Raw genomic sequence first — 16,452 nt, 5'->3', positions numbered from 1 at the left:
GTATAATCATGGATTCTGTATACGCGAGATGAACAAACTATGAAATATTTGAAATTTGGTCGTTGCAAATGAAGGACACAGACTGCGGGAAGAAACGATAAGAAGCGGCAGTTCTGCGTTAAAGGAAGGATGCACAATACCTTTATGTAGTCCTTACTGCAGACTCGTACCACTTCGCGATGAGAAACACCAACGATTTCACTTATTTACGTATTTAACATAACAAAGACACGAAGCGCGCGCGCGGTTGTTCAGCCATATTTTTTCGTCTCTTTGATGTCACCACACGATCTCGCTCGCACGCGTCCGTAGGTAAAGTGCCGGAGAGGGATGGGACAGGATTTGCAAAACCAAATTAAAATGTTGCTATTTTTCGAAACCTAAAACTAACTAAGTTTTAAACCAGCGCAACCATTCCCCCGGGCTTGAAGGGACGCCTTCAAAGTATTATCTAACTAAAACGTGTATTATCTAACTAAAAAACTAAAAAGTGTATTATCTAACAAACGAATAACAATAAATTCAAATAAGTACGCTACGTTTATCTACTATTACGCTATGTTCCTACAAGAATTAAGAATTTATACTATATCTATATACAACTAACCTAAATAATATGAAAAATCTAAATGAGCTACTGGTTGGGTAGTGGGCAGAGTCGCACCACGGGACGCAAATACGATCCGATCGCTGTCTTAACCCGTGCAATGCGTGTAACTCCCGTAGAGTCCGGAAACAATTCTTCCACGACACCCAAAGGCCAGTGTAGAGGAGGCGAATTATCGTTAATCAGAATCACCACCGAGCCGACGACGACTGGATCGACCGGCGTGTTCCATTTGCGGCGTGATTGCAACGTATGAAGGTATTCCCGTCTCCAGCGCTTCCAAAACGATTGAACTAATTTGTCTAGCAAGAGTAGTTAAATTTTCATCGATTTCTTCCGCAGGCAAGCATTTCAAAGGCGTGAGATTCAAAAAATGCGCAGGAGTTAAGGCAAGCGGTTCTGAAGGATCACTAGAGAGTGTTCTACATAAAGGTCGTGTATTCATTACCGATTCGATCTGAGTGAGAACAGTACATAGCTCTTCAAATGAAAGAATTGTATCACCTATAACGCGATATAGATGAGACTTTAAGCTTTTGATATTAGCCTCCCAATTCCCGCCAAAATGGCTAGCTGTCGGTACATTTAGGGACCAATCAATGCGATTTTCAGCTAAGACGTTACCAAACTCTGTATTGTGATACTTTGAACTAAGAAATTCATGAAGTTCTGAAAGCTTGCGTTTAGCACCTATATAATTCGTTCCATTGTCCGAATAAATTCTACCCACCGGGCCTCGTCTAGATAGGAACCGCTTGAAGGCTCCCATGAAACTAGCTGTGCTTAAATCACCAGCCAGTTCTATATGTACTGCGCGCGTTGTCATGCAAACAAATAAACACACGTAAGCTTTGGTAGAACGAATACCTCGCCCACGTGTTATGGTAACCTTGAAAGGGCCAGCATAATCTGTACCCGTGTGAATGAAGGGTTTAGCGGATTGAACGACACAACAAGAACGATGATCCGCCATTTCAGGGAATGTTGGCTTAGGACGAAGTCGAAAGCAAGGCATGCATTTGTGTATCCTATTCCTAATTAAATTACGAGCAGAAAGTATCCAATACTTCTGACGTAAGAGCGCCATCAGCAGGTCAGGACCGGCGTGACAATTTAATTTATGATGATATTCGACAAGTAAATTCAAGATCGGATCTTTTCTCGGAAGCAAAATGGGATATTTCTCGTCGTAGCTCAAGTCAGAGTTTCTTAAACGTCCCCCTACTCTAATTACTCCATCTTTAAGAAATGGTTTTAAGTGTCGAAATGCAGGGCTACAAACTTGACTTTCCTTGAGCTTCGCGATCTCAGCGCGAAAATAAAACCGTTGAAGTTCACGAAGAATTAATAACTCAGCGAACTCATAATCCGATGCTGACATGCGATATCTGTGAGGTAACAATTTTACAAATCGACAAACGAAAACTACACTGCGCAATAGTTTAGACCAAGATGAGATACGATCTCCTAGTGATAATATAGGATATTTTTCATTTAAAGTAGCGGCGAGAAAAGTCTGTTTCTTTTCTTCCGGCGCCTCAGGCTCTACGGAAGGGTTAAAAGGAACAGCAGGCCACTGCGCGACATCCAAATGTGCCCAAGGGGGGCCACTAAACCAAAGCGGGTGATTAATTATTTGGGAAGGAGTGAGGCCACGCGACAAACAATCAGCGGGATTGTCTTTACCAGACACGTGATATAGATTTTGTGGAGATAAATAGCTTTGTATCTTCGTCACTCTGTTAGCTACAAAGGTGCTCCATCGATGAGGCGATGAATGTGTCCAACAAAGTGCGACTGTTGAGTCTGAAAACGCGAATATATTGCGAAAAACAATGCGATTTTGACAAGCGACTACTACATTTTTTATGAGCTGAGCGAGTATGAGAATCGCGCAAAGCTCAAGTCTGGCGAGCGACACAACCTTTTTAGGAGAAACCTTTGATTTTGCTGTTATCAAACGTATTGTACTATCATTGTTATTTTGAACGTGAAAATATATCACCCCCCCATATGCTTTCTCACTGGCGTCCGCGAAACCTAAGATAGTCGCGATGCTGTCGACGTTCATACCTACGTGACGTGGGATCTTTATATGAGAAAGCAAAGGAAGTTCTTCTTTGAATCGGCTCCACATTTTTACTATATCTTCGGATGGAGTGTCATCCCAGTCACAATTGCTCAGCCACAACTGCTTAATAATAAGTTTAACGAACAGGACGACCGGTGCGACAAATCCCATGACGTCCCATATTTTAGCAACACATGACAGTATTGTACGTTTAGTACAAATTTCAATCGGAGTGTCAATTTTTATACAAAAATTGTCCGACGTAGGAGACCAACACAAGCCGAGTACTTTATGCTGGTTCGACTCATCGAACTCCTTGACACCTGGCAGGCGATGCGACGGCGGGATTGAATCTAACACTACTTGTGAGTTACTCGTCCACTTCACCAGCTCGAACTGACCGGCCTTCATGAGACCTATCATCTCAGAAGCGGTCGATATGCCGACGTCTTCAGTTGGAATTGAATAAACAAAATCGTCCATATACAGGCTAGTATCAATAATTTCTCTGGCCCGCGGGTAAGCGACACCTTCATCAGCTGCCAGCTGTTTAATAGTACGCAACGCATGAAAAGGACTAGACTTAAGCCCGAAAACTACACGATTAAATTCGTAAACTTGTAATGGTTGTTGAGGAGAAAAACGATATAAAATGCGTTGAAAACGCCTGTCAGATTCTCTGACTCCAATACTCAGAAACATCTGACGAATGTCAGCGGAAAGGGCAACCGGAAACAAACGAAAATTAATAATAATATGAAATAAATTTCCTTGGAAATTTTGTCCACGATATAACAGATCATTGAGCGAAACATTAGTAGTAGTCTTACAACTACCATCGAGTACGACTCTTAATTTGGTTGTGACCTTATCTTCTCTGATTACACCATGATGCGGAATAAAATAAGAAATATCTGAACTGTCACAATCTACAGCTGAGAGATAGTTCTTCTCTAAATATTCGAGAATGATGTTGTCGTACGCTAATTTTAGTTGCGGAGAAGCTTGCATCTTTCTTTCTAAGCAGTAAAATCGATTTTCACTTGCTTGACGCGAATTACCGAGAGTGTTAACATCACCTTTAAAGGGCAAAGCCACCACGTATCGTCCGTCACTATCTCGTGTGGTAGTACTGGTATAAAACTCCTCAGACATTTTGTCCTCGGGGCTGAGTACAGACGGCACGTCTACCTCCTCTAATTCCCAAAACTTCCGAATCGTGGAGTCTAACGGGTCTCCGGTACAGCAATATGAAACGCTCTCGTTGCTAGCTACACGAACGGGAGCGTCACCAACAATAACATAACCGAGGATAGTCTCTAACGCGATCGGCGAGGCATGCGAAGGCCGTCCTCGAACCTTGTTCGATAAGAGCAGATGCGGGAAAATCGAAGCTCCAATCAACAGTTGGATCGGGCCTGGGTTAAAGTAAGTATCGTCTGCCAATGCTATGTCTTCGAAATTCGATAAAAGAGAGGCATCAACTGTGGTAGTCGGTAAACGTTCAGTAATTTTATCTACTACTAACGACTCCATAGTATAATTTACGTTACGATCGAAACGAGAATAAAATTTTATTTCTACAGAACCTTGAATTGTTTTGCTAGAACCTCCTATTCCCTTTACTACGGAACAAGCAGGTCTATTATTTATGTTCAAACCCAATCGTCGACAACAATCACGAGTGACAAAATTGCTTTGAGACGCGCCATCCAACAACGCGCGTACACAATGCTCCCTACCACGTGAATCAATAATAACTACACGTGCGGTCGCAATTAGTACCGTAGTAGGACTGCGTAAGATGCGGTTATAACCTTTCGATAAAGTGCACAGCGTTACGTCATCCGTGCTGACGCGAGCTGGAGCAATGCCCATATCATTTAAGCCTACCGAAGAAGGCATGGAGGGCCGTGCGACAGCCGATGCTCGTGTACCTGGTGACTGCGTGCGTCTTGCATTCGAATGCGCTTTACTCGCGACGGGTTCATTTCCGAAACATAATAAAGTGTGATGCTTAGAATTACATTTTTTACATAAAGAGGCCGACCTACACGCGGAAACACGATGACCTCTACTTAAACAATTTATACATAAATTATTCGATTTGACGAATTGAAACCGCTCATTCGGTTTATAACTATTAAAAACCCTACATTTATAAATGTGATCATGTTTGTTATGACACAGACTACATACCGTTGACTCAGAACTAGATGTATAAGCCTGTGTAGATGACAACTTAGAGTCAAACTGCCCTTTGTTGGCAGCCTTGGGAACTGATGACGTGCGCTCTAATACTTTTATGTGATCACGAACAAAAGACACTAGATCTACAAACAATGGTATTTCGCATCCCTTTTTATTTAAGCTCTGATACGATTCAAACGCACGAGCAGTGTCTGTGTCTAATTTTTTAAGCGCAACATGCAAAAATGTAAAATCCGATAGGTCATTGACCTTCAAGTTTTTTAAAGCGGCTACCGACGATGCGAACTTGTCCAAAAATAATTCTAAATTACTAGGCTTTGCAGAAGAGATAGGTTTAAATTCAAATAATTGATCTAAATACGCAGTAGCAGATAGACGTTTATCTTCGTATTTGCTATTTAATAAATCAAAAATTAACGAATAGTTTTCGGCGCTTGGAGTAATTCCCGCGCATATGGAACGAGCCCTGCCGGTTAATTTGCCTATCAAATAATAAAGTTTCTCAGAGTCCGTTAACGATGTATTATTATGTACGACATTCCGAAAGCTAGAGATAAACAAAGGCCAGTTTTTTATATCGCCATTGAATTCGGGAATTTCTATTGGGGGTAGTTTCGGAATCCTATGTTGACCAGCCAGCGTAACGTGATCCCCCGTTTGCGATTGCGATTGTAACCTTTTGGCAGCTCGTTTCACGCAGCCTAAGAGATCTTCAAACGTCGTAAGAGGTTGATAATTAACTAAATAATCGGGATTAGCCTTTAACTCCAACAAGATTATTTTATCGAGCACACCTTCAAAATCTTCACGCAATGAATCTACTGTTTCAAAGTCGCACAAAAAAGCGTCAGCGTTGAATGACTTTGAATCCATATCTCTAACTTGGCTAGAAATGCTTTGCATGCGGGAGAATATCCTATCTCTTTTGGCATATAACATCTTTAAATTAGTATCTGAAGGTGCCATTTTAAGATAAACGTAAAATAAATATTTCAAATTAACAAACTAACGATATTCGAAGCGGCGGGAAAGGTAAACACCTACCTACGAGTACAAATTTATGCGAATAGTACAAATGTTAATAAATATTTTATAGTAAAACTAAAGATAATATTCGAAGCGGCGGGTGTTATTAGCACACAGGAATACGCTACTACCCGTCGCCTGGCGTTTCCTATCTATCGCCTTTTACGATATCCCAGGAAGAGGCGGGAGTGGTGCTATTCTACGTAAGGTACCCGACACCACACGGGGAACCTACACTGAATACCTAAACTAATGTATGCGGCCGGCTCGAGGCGTACGCTCGACCGGTGATCTAAACAAAGAAACTATTGTTTGCAATAACCGATAAAATATAAGAAACCAGAACGCGGGTTTCTATCTACTAATTTGATATTGTAAATAAGTGAATTAATTGTAAGAAATTATGTGAACGAAAACGATATTTAAGACGAAAGCAGGAAAAGCGATATTTTTTCGAAGTACCTACTTGGTACGCGGTTCTAATGATATTAGGTAAATTAGGTAAACCTAGGCAATGGTTGGCGCTGATTAAATACGAATCCGGCTCGAAGGACCAAAAAATGTAGACGCGAGTTAAGCAAACTATGAAAATATTTTTAAATTTGGTCGTTGCAAATGAAGGACACAGACTGCGGGAAGAAACGATAAGAAGCGGCAGTTCTGCGTTAAAGGAAGGATGCACAATACCTTTATGTAGTCCTTACTGCAGACTCGTACCACTTCGCGATGAGAAACACCAACGATTTCACTTATTTACGTATTTAACATAACAAAGACACGAAGCGCGCGCGCGGTTGTTCAGCCATATTTTTTCGTCTCTTTGATGTCACCACACGATCTCGCTCGCACGCGTCCGTAGGTAAAGTGCCGGAGAGGGATGGGACAGGATTTGCAAAACCAAATTAAAATGTTGCTATTTTTCGAAACCTAAAACTAACTAAGTTTTAAACCAGCGCAACCAGATTCTACTTTTCGAAAATTGTATTGATATTGCATACTAATAAAGTGCTTGAAACAAAATTTGGAAAATTTCCGTTTTTTATGTCTTGTTTAGTGTAAAAACCTTTCAGTAAGCCACATCGTCATTAAGACCTCAAGGGTAAGTATCTGTTTTTTATAAAATAATATTAAACTAATGTTGAATTAAAAATTAATAAACAACATAAATATGAAAATAATTATGTAAACATATATAATTTAAGTTTAATTGTGTTATTGTTACATAAACAGACCTTGGAAGTTGACTTTTTTTTTATTGCCCTAGTAGGCAGACGAGCGTACGGCCCACCTGAAGGTGAGAGGTTACCGTCGCCCATGCACTTCAGTAATGCCACGGGCAGAGCCAAGCCACTGCTTACCCTTAAGTACTCTCCACAAGCCTCATTTGAAGAAAGACATGACTGTGATAGCGCTTGGGAAACACCGTGGAGGGGACCTCATTCCAAAGCTGAATGGTACATGGCAAAAAAGATAAAGCGCTGTGAATGAACGCAGTGGTTCCATGGGTAGTATGGATGAACTCTTTCCTCAGAGCACTCTCCATGGAACGTACGGTACAAAATACAGGGAAAACTGAAGTTCCAAATGATCTGTGAGAATGGGATTATCTATAATCTGAGCGGCCCTCTTTTGTATGGAGTCAAATGGTAGAAATTGATATTTCGGAGCCCTGGCCCAGAGGTGGGAGCAGTAGTCGCAAGAAATTATCTTTAGTTTGAAATTAGGATTATTAGCATTATTAGATAGGCAAATGATGCTTGGTGTACTTGTACCCAGTGATGCAATGATGATGGGAGTAAAAAGCCTGTGGGTAGGTACTAACTTTTTTATAGAATTTAAATGACTATATGAATACATACAATAAAAATTGAACTGTTGAAATTGATATAAACGCGGGCTGGGGGTAATATTACTGGTTTAGTTAGGTAAAATCTACACACTTTCGGCAAACCCGAAAATATTTAATAATGTTAATTTAAAAGTCATTTTTAACAGATCTTTATGAGAATTATAAAGTTATTGTGATGTAAAGTTTGTAAATATCTAAGCCTTGTAGTTTTTAAGCAATTGTTATAAAAATTGCACCTGAAATTTAAAAAATATGTGATGAAATTAAAGTACTTCTAACCAAAGATTTTATTTTAATAATAAAAGTTGAGTTTTTAAACAGAGCTAGAATTCCTTTTATGTAATATTAAAACTACTTATCAATTTGAAATGCTGATTTTTTTGTACATACAGACACCTCAGCTTGATGGTATGGCAAACCTGCAAAACTTTCTTCAGGTTGTGATGTTTTGATCAAGTCTACCTCCCGGTGCTCATGTTTCATAACAACTGGTCTTGGTAATGAAGTATTTTTTTTGTTCCAGTGGCTAAGTGGTAACTTCACTTGACGAGGTGTATTTATCTGAAAATTAAAAATGTTAAACTATAGATATAGTAACCGGCAAACATCGTGAGCAAATGACCTTGACTGTGCAGAACCGAATTTTAGATCACTTTGGTGGTGAGGGTGAGGCGCGACGGCAGGGGAAATCGTATCGAGCGCGTTATTGGTAGATCAGTCGAACCTTGCGTCCCGCACCGCGCCTTCGTTCCGCTTGCTCCCAAAAGTACGCTTGCGTACAGTGAAAAGTCTATCGTTACTAATCGTTAAGTTATATTTTGTTATAATTGCTTGTTGACTTTGTTGCCATTGCTATTTGTTGAGTGTTTGTTGATTTTTTTATAAAAAATACACTATGCCGCGACAAACTGGTGTAGTATTCAAAAGAAAGGGTAGAAAAATTGTGTACGACGTATATTGCTTCATTATAAAACAGGGGAAGAATGATATTATGGAAAAAGTAAAACAGACTTCGGAAGCAACAAAAACATCAGTGAGTACTGTTAGGTGCATTATTAACGAAGCTAAAGGCTCTGGCTTGCTCATCGTGCTTGGGACTCCGAGTAAGAAAAGATCAGGGAAGAAGAAAGTTACCGGAATGGATAGTTTCGTTCAATCAGTAATAAAAAGATGTAATCATAATAACTACATAACAAGCAGCGAAACTCCGTACCGTCGAAAGGCTTCGAAAATTTTAAAGAAGATATACATTTTAATGGCTCGGAATGAAGTTTACGACGAATTACGAAAGAGCTAGGCTTCAGATGGAAAAAAAAAAACAGAAAATAATCGGAAGCTGGTAATTGAAAAAAGTAACATTCGATTACTACGAATCGAATATCTTCAAAAAATAATTAATTATAGACAAAAAAGAAGATCGAACCGACCGAGTCGTAAACTACACCGATGAGCCCTATGTCGACTTATCACGATGATGGCGACTCGGGTGATGAAAACAGTGATGATGATAATGGTCAAGATTATGATAACGAAAAAAAATTACAAATACCAGCTTCGCTTCAACTGAACGAAGACCTGGCAACAGCTCTAGTTTTGACTTAATAGAAGGAATATCTATTTTACCCCAAGATTAAATTATTATAATTATTAACCTATATTTTTTGTTGATGTTCTAATAAATATATAAATAAATACATATGTTGATTTTAATAATTTAATTGCATTATGACGCAGAGTAAATAAGGTTTTTGCAAGTGAGTGTACCATGCGCAAACTTACCCCCACTACGTCAACAAATGCTCAAGAAGTTTGCCGGCTATTATACAGAAAATTATTTATTGCACAAATACGTCATTTTCAATACCTATTGATCTCTAGGGCATTATTGGGCATTATTGTTAGTACAAGGATAAAGTTAATTATATCATTTATTCTACTGTTTTATTAAGATTAAATAAATAGCACTTACAATTTTTGTTTTTATTGCATTTTTATATGCCACAGAAGGCAGGTTGATATTTTCTTTGTTCATAACTTTATTAACTAAGTCCTTAGAGGCTTTTGGAATAGATGATGTTCCAGGAAGTGGCTTCTTAGGGTGAACATCTTTTAGCAATGGTGCTTGTGGACCATTTTTAATGTATGAGGCCACCGGACTTCCAATATGTTGGTAAGCATGTACTCGAGCAGGAGATTTATGCAATGTTGTAAAAACCTTTTTTTGTGACAAAGGAGCCGGAGTTTTGAACACATCTTTTGATTTTGCAGCACACAATGGAGTTTGAATTGTATCCTGACTGAGAACTTTAGTTGCTTTTTTAAATGGAGTTAAAGGATTTACTTCTTTAATCTGTTTATTTGGACACTCTTTATACTTTTTTTCAGGATAATTCTTTGTATTCAACATTGACTCGGTCAAGTAGTCATCGGTTTTAGGCGTTTGAATTTCGGCTTTCACTTCCTCAGGTGCAATTATTTTTTTATTTTGACACTCTTTATCCTTTTTTTCAGGAGAATTCTTTGTATTCAACATTGGCTTTGTCAAGTAGTCATCATTTTTGGGTGTTTTAATTTCAGATTTCACTTGCTCAGGGGCAATTATTTTTGAAATTTCAGTTTCCTTGTTTGGTCCATTTTTAAGAATGAAATCAATGACGTCTAATGTATTATTCAAATCTGCACTTTCACTTTTGAGAGAGACACATAATTTTTCTACCATATCTTCTAAATGAAGAAAGCTATCATCCGTTTCTGTAATGCGATTCTGTGTAGGTGTAGCTGTAACATTGCTTTTGTTGGGTCTAAGGTCAGGTTCAGAGTGAGATTCTATTATTATCGTGCTCTTGTCTTTTTCGTTATATTTATCAGCTATTTTTTCGTCATGACTTAAACTTTTATTGCAATTTCCCTTTGAATTATGTACGTTCGAAAATTGTAATCTGAAAAATTGTTTTAAGATAAAAAAAATGTGTATTTAAAATAATACTCATAATACATACTCATTTACAATAAATATAATTGAAGATTTCTTTTGAATGAATATGCAAATTTGTGCGTACAACTTAACTGGCGAATTTTTGTTCCATAAGATATGCTTTTTGAATTCTTTTAGAGATAGCTTCCCGAAAAATATTTCGTCATCGCTTAATGGTTCTTCCGAAGGGCTTGATGACATCTTCCTACTAAAATGTTAAAGAAAATGTAATATTGAACCACAAAGTCTATCACAATTTATTACAAAGGTTCATAAATTAGTTTTTAAAAGATGATAATTCTACTGTACTGTCTACTGTGTAGCTCTATGCTGTGTAGTATCAGTTAACAATAGTTGGATTTATCGGCCAAGTTTTTATATACGATGGTCGTATAAAGTCGTATTACATGAGATCGTTAGAGAATCCTAGGTACAGGTACATTCATTTTTTTGAAAATAACGATAGCCGAGATTTTTTTTGGTACAATTTTTCCTTGTTAGGAAAGGCAAAGGGATCTAAGCCCATACCACCTAGTCTGTTCTATATAATTTCTGAAATAAAATTTCAAAAAGGCCCAAGCCAGGTCTTTTATGATTTATATTATATCCTGAAATAAAAATTCCATTAAGGCCGAAGCTAAGGCCTTTACAATTTCTTCCTAAAATAAAAACTTAAATAAGGCCGAAGCCAAGTCTTGTATATCTTCCAATATTTGTAAAATGGCAAATTCAAGTTTTACTGTCAAATCCAAATCGAAACTTCGTCAAATCTTTGTAATCACATTTTTAGATATCTCCAACTGTTGAAGCTTTAAATTCACAAATTGGCTTGAAACTAACCTTTTTTTTTTGTCCTACTTAAGCTGGTAGCCTTGAGAAGCTATTCCAGCGTAACCTTAACTAGTAGGTGAGCTCACGGGGCTCAAACCTGACGACGTTACTAACACGAACCCTAGCAAGAGCCGTGCTTCGCAGAATCTACCACCGGATCGGAAACGCGACCTACTGAGAAGATCCGGCGAGAAACTCAGTGGGCTGTGTCTGAGAGTTAATTTACTCGTCGAGCCCTTCGTCGCAAGCGACGGATTCGACGAGAACGGTGACCGGTGCTTGAGGTACCTAAAAGCACCGTTAGTGGATCGGGAGGTCCGAGATGACGTGTTTTGGACGACGTCGACTGCTTTCCATTCTTTCCGCAGGATCGGGAATGTAATTACCGGCGGCCACGATGAGAGGGTTCTCGTGTCGTGCCGCTTTATCGAAGTGGCGCATCGACGCCCACTGCATATACTTACTGGTGGACTCTAAGTCCAGGTCGTCATGGAGGTCGACGTTCCTGACGAACCACGGGGCTCCGACGGCTATCCTGCAAAAACGGGATCGAATAATTTGAAATAATTTTAGGTGAGTGCGGGCCGCGTGAGCAAACACTACACTTACATAGGTCATGACGGGGCGTATGCAAGTTTTGTAGAGTGTCACCTTATTTCTAAGGGACATTTTACTTCGCCTGCATATCATCGGGTAGACACGTCCTAGTATGAAGGCGGCACGGTCGCGTACCGTCTTTATATGGGGGCGGAATGTCATCCTTCTGTCGAGAGTGATGCCTAAGTATTTGACCTTCGGGGCCCACGGTATGGGCTGGTCGTACATCGTGATTGGGCGAATGGCGGAGGTGGAGGTGTCGACGCGCCTAGTCGGGAGAGGGATGCTCAACGTGGTGTTCGGAGGGCGACCCCTTTTGAAGAGCACCGCTGTGCTTTTCGTGGGGTTGATGTCGATGCGCCACTTCTGGAACCACTGTCCCATAGTGGTAGCTGCGGTCTGAAGTCGCCGATGAAGCAAAGCCTTCTTCCTACACGAGTAGTATATGGCCGTGTCATCGGCGAAGAGCGCCAGATGGGTCTCCGGAGACCGGGGTATATCATTGATATATAAACTGAACAGTAACGGGGAGAGGGCGGAGCCTTGCGGGACTCTGGCGTGACGGGGGCGGGATCGCGTTCCCTCTACTCGATATTGGAACGAACGGTTCGACAAGTAGTCTCGTATGATGAGCACGAGTCTGTCTGGCACTCCTATGTTATACAGTTTGTATATCAAACCGTTGTGCCAGACTTTGTCGAACGCCTTCGCTATATCGAAGAAGAGGGTTCCTGTCGAGATAATAAAATAAGATAATAAAGTAGATCAGATAATAAAAACCGTAGAATGAGGCGTTAATTTTTAAGAGATTTTATGACCTGGTAACTACAGCCTTTAGGTCATGTCTTATTTTAATTTATATTCTTATTTTTATGAAAAATGATAATATGGAGTGAAATGAAATGAAGACGATTAATTTGAGACATTAATGAACTGGGATCAAATTAAATGAAATGAGATTATATGATATGGGATGAAGTATAATCTCAGTAAAATGGTGGTCATTTACTGAAACTTTTTCAGTGGACTTTTTGGAGGATCCCGAGAAGCTACGTTCAGTGGCTTTGTTTCATTTTCTCACATTTGTGCACTTTCACAGATACGAAGCAGTTAATAAACGACCGTTATTACACATTTAAACCTGAAGAAACACTGGTAGTTTTCCAATTACAGCACAAGAGCGCATTATGCGGCATAATGCTCAACTAAGCTACCTGTATTAGTTTTCCAATTACAGAGCATAATGCGACTCGGTGACGCACAATGCCGAATTATGCTGAAGCTTAGTTTCATACTGGTGGTAGGACCTCTTATGAGTCTGCACGAGTAGGTACCACCACCCCGCCTATTTCTGCCGTGAAGCAGTAATGCGTTTCGGTTTGAAAGGTGGGGCAGCCGTTGTAACTATACTGAGACTAGAACTTATATCTCAAGGTGGGTGGCGCATTTACGTTGTAGATGTCTACGGGCTCTAGTAACCACTTAATACCAGGTGGGCTGTCAGCTCGTCCACCCACCTAACCAATAAAAAAAATCTTAAATCATCTCCACCCAAAAGTTGACTTGAAGAAATCACTATCAGCACTAACCCCATTTTAATTTTAAAAGTATTTTTTTCAGAATATTATTGTTATTTTGATGTACCTAAGTGGAATACAGATTTCTTATTATATTGTAATACTTGTCTACACAAAAAGCTCATTGAATTCAGAATTGAACACAATTCGCAGTGTTAAAAATGCCAGTTCTAAAAGAAAAAACCCAAAGATTGCAGACAACAGTTATAAGAATATACCACAAGGCTTCTGGTATTGTAAAAATTGAAAATTGCTTTAAATTTACAAAATTTTATTTTGACTTATGTAATACAAACATTGTAATTACAGATATCAAGTACAGCATCTATATTTAGTTTTATATTAAACAAAACTATTTTAGTTTCTTCAACAATTCAGCAGCTTCTTTATTGGCTAAGTGATCATCATTTGATTTTGCAGGGTAACTTGCTGCAAGTTTTAAGTAATATTTAGCTTGATCCTCTTTTCCCAGTTTATGATAACATATGCCCAATCTGAGTAAATTGACACTGTAAAATCTTGGTTGTATAGTTTCAGCCCTAAGAAAATATTCTAAAGCATCCTCATATGTTGAATGAGGTGGGGATGCAAACAAGACTTCTGCTATCTTCCTTTGATGCCACGGCATCTCAGTTATTTGGTAGCACCATTCACCCAGCATGTGTAAAGTTGTTGCATCATTGGGATTTAGTGTTACTGCAAGCTATAAAAATTATAAAAGTTTTGTCATTATTTTGAAACATAAATCATGAAATCAAGTATGCATGTACTCACATCCATATGTTTTTTAACATTCTCAAGTTGTTGAATTCTCTCTTTTATGCCATTGTGATGGCTTTTTGCATCTAAAATTAGAGCATACCATTTGTGCACTGCAAAATTGTTTTCATTGTTATTTAAGTGCTTGCAAATTATCTCATATGCTTGAAATATGAAATCCTTTTTTTGTGCATTGTTATACTTAGATTCTTTTGCCATGTTGTATAATGCACGACAGATACGCCATTGAATTTCAATGTCCTGGTTTTCCTAAAAAAATGCAGTTTATTTCGTAAAACCTCAGAAAAGCTCAGAAACTTGTTCATTACATAAATGTTTTTATTTTCTTTTTTTTTATTGCTTAGATGTGTGGATGAGCTCATGGCCCACCTGGCGTTAAGTGGTTACTGGAGCCCATAGACACCTACGGCGTAAATGCAGCCACCCACCTTGAAATATGAATTCTATGGTCTCAGTAAGTATAGTTACAAGGACGCCCCACCCTTCAAACCAAAACGCATTACTGCTTCACGACAGAAATAGGATGGTGGTACCTAGCCGTCCAAACTGAAGAGGTCCTACCACCAGTAGATTGTAGTTTACCTGATATGGGAATCAAACCCACAAACCTTGGCCGAACAATCCGGAGTGTTAACTACTATGCCATTGAATCAGTCACATCTAGTCTTATATCATGATAATGCTGGTATTCACAATCATTAAGTTCAAATTCAACAAACCTCATAATTTTTGAGTAAATTATAGCATTCCTCATAATGTCCGTTTTCAAACAGCTCATCAGAGTCATCAATCACAGATAGTTTCTTCAATTTTTCTTGGTCTATAGGTTCTTTAGACTTTTTGATGGGCCACAAAAATGCTAAACCGGTAGAAATAAATATTAAGTTTCTTGGAAATTGTATCTGAAATCATAACTATGTTTTATTTTAATGTTTTAAATGCAACAGTGGTTAATACATAAGTGTCTATAAAAGTCTATTAGTATGTACAAAATCATTGAAATTCATAAAATCTCATAAGTCATTTGAATTTTACTTAAATTTCATACCCCTCATTTCGACCTCTTGTTCGAGTGATTTAATTTTGCAATTTAATTTTCATTATTACCTGTGTGATCTCTCTCGCAACTTTTATTCGATTTGGTTTCAACAAATCACTTGAAAAGCAGATTACTTTTGTTAAGATTGGATATAAATTTTTATATCTTGACATAGTAATTATTTAGTAAATTCCAAAGTTATTCCGAAAACGATTATTGATCTAAAGTTTAGGCGTTGTACACAAGAAATTAAGAAAACAATATCAACTACGTATCCTACAGTAGTCCTTATCAAACTAGGTACATACAACTACAAAACTACAAAACTACAAAGTAAGTACAAACAAAGCTTCTTTATTCTATAGGTATTTGTCATACCTATTTGTACTTTAGGTATATATAAGTTGGTATTGATATTAATTACATTGGCTTTCATAAGTTTTATAATGCATACCATTTATTGTCATACTAGTTTTACCTCCCTAGTTCATTGTTTTGTGTTAGGTTTTACCTAAAAGGTAAATAATCTGTTACTAATCATCATAATTGTATTATTTTTCATTGAAGTCTAGGTACCTATATCGTTTCTTTAGCATCGACGAAATTTGAAATTTGATGAAACGGAAATGACACTTCGAAAACAATAAAGGACAAACAGTTAGATCTCTAGAATTTACAATTTCTTTCGTACCTATGTAAACTGCACGTTTAATATGTATGTATAATATACTTTTGTTAGAGCATGTTTCTTTTTTTAATTATAATTACTTATTCTAAAGCAGTCTTTCTCAAAGTGGGCGATAACGCCCCCTAGGGGGCGTTTGAAACCTAGAGGGGGGCGTTAAGGGGCCCCGGGAAAAATGGGGGGCGTTGATGTGGGTTAGGGGGGC

At 38.5% G+C, this 16,452-nt stretch overlaps 2 protein-coding genes across 4 annotated transcripts; both read right to left on the bottom strand.

The window, feature by feature from the left end:
* Window positions 1-63: 63 nt before the first annotated feature.
* On the bottom strand, window positions 64-11,243 carry LOC101738759 (uncharacterized). Of its 2 annotated transcripts, none has more exons than XM_021350654.3 (4): window positions 11,146-11,243; window positions 10,824-10,946; window positions 9,734-10,703; window positions 64-8,325 (listed from the first exon to the last, which is right to left on the bottom strand). In XM_021350654.3, the coding sequence occupies exon 4, from the start codon at window positions 5,853-5,855 to the stop codon at window positions 786-788; it is 5,070 nt and encodes a 1,689-aa protein (XP_021206329.2). In that variant the 5' UTR covers window positions 5,856-8,325; window positions 9,734-10,703; window positions 10,824-10,946; window positions 11,146-11,243; the 3' UTR covers window positions 64-785. The 2 variants fall into 2 exon arrangements, with proteins under 2 accessions (XP_021206329.2, XP_004930224.2); XM_004930167.5 differs by having other exon boundaries at window positions 11,048-11,232.
* A 2,754-nt stretch (window positions 11,244-13,997) lies between these two features.
* On the bottom strand, window positions 13,998-16,185 carry LOC101738989 (regulator of microtubule dynamics protein 1). Of its 2 annotated transcripts, none has more exons than XM_004930168.3 (4): window positions 15,631-16,185; window positions 15,243-15,425; window positions 14,518-14,772; window positions 13,998-14,446 (listed from the first exon to the last, which is right to left on the bottom strand). In XM_004930168.3, the coding sequence occupies exons 1-4, from the start codon at window positions 15,733-15,735 to the stop codon at window positions 14,096-14,098; spliced, it is 894 nt and encodes a 297-aa protein (XP_004930225.1). In that variant the 5' UTR covers window positions 15,736-16,185; the 3' UTR covers window positions 13,998-14,095. The 2 variants fall into 2 exon arrangements, with proteins under 2 accessions (XP_004930225.1, XP_021206206.1); XM_021350531.3 differs by having other exon boundaries at window positions 16,017-16,179.
* Between the last annotated feature and the right edge of the window lie 267 nt (window positions 16,186-16,452).

The sequence above is a fragment of the Bombyx mori genome, chromosome 5, assembly GCF_030269925.1.
Source record: "Bombyx mori chromosome 5, ASM3026992v2".
NCBI classification, from domain to species: Eukaryota; Metazoa; Arthropoda; class Insecta; order Lepidoptera; family Bombycidae; genus Bombyx; species Bombyx mori.
Note: the sequence above shows the minus strand (reverse complement) of the source record. Positions and strands in the feature narration are given on the sequence as shown.

Excerpts from the sequence above, each read along its gene's own strand:
- LOC101738759 (XM_021350654.3), bottom strand. The coding sequence starts at position 5,855 with ATGGCACCTTCAGATACTAATTTAAAGATGTTATATGCCAAAAGAGAT.
- LOC101738989 (XM_004930168.3), bottom strand. The coding sequence starts at position 15,735 with ATGTCAAGATATAAAAATTTATATCCAATCTTAACAAAAGTAATCTGC. Across the intron at positions 15,426-15,630 it reads TTGCGAGAGAGATCACACAG|ATACAATTTCCAAGAAACTT; the intron begins GTAATAATGAAA and ends TTATGATTTCAG. Across the intron at positions 14,773-15,242 it reads ATTTACTCAAAAATTATGAG|GAAAACCAGGACATTGAAAT; the intron begins GTTTGTTGAATT and ends GCATTTTTTTAG.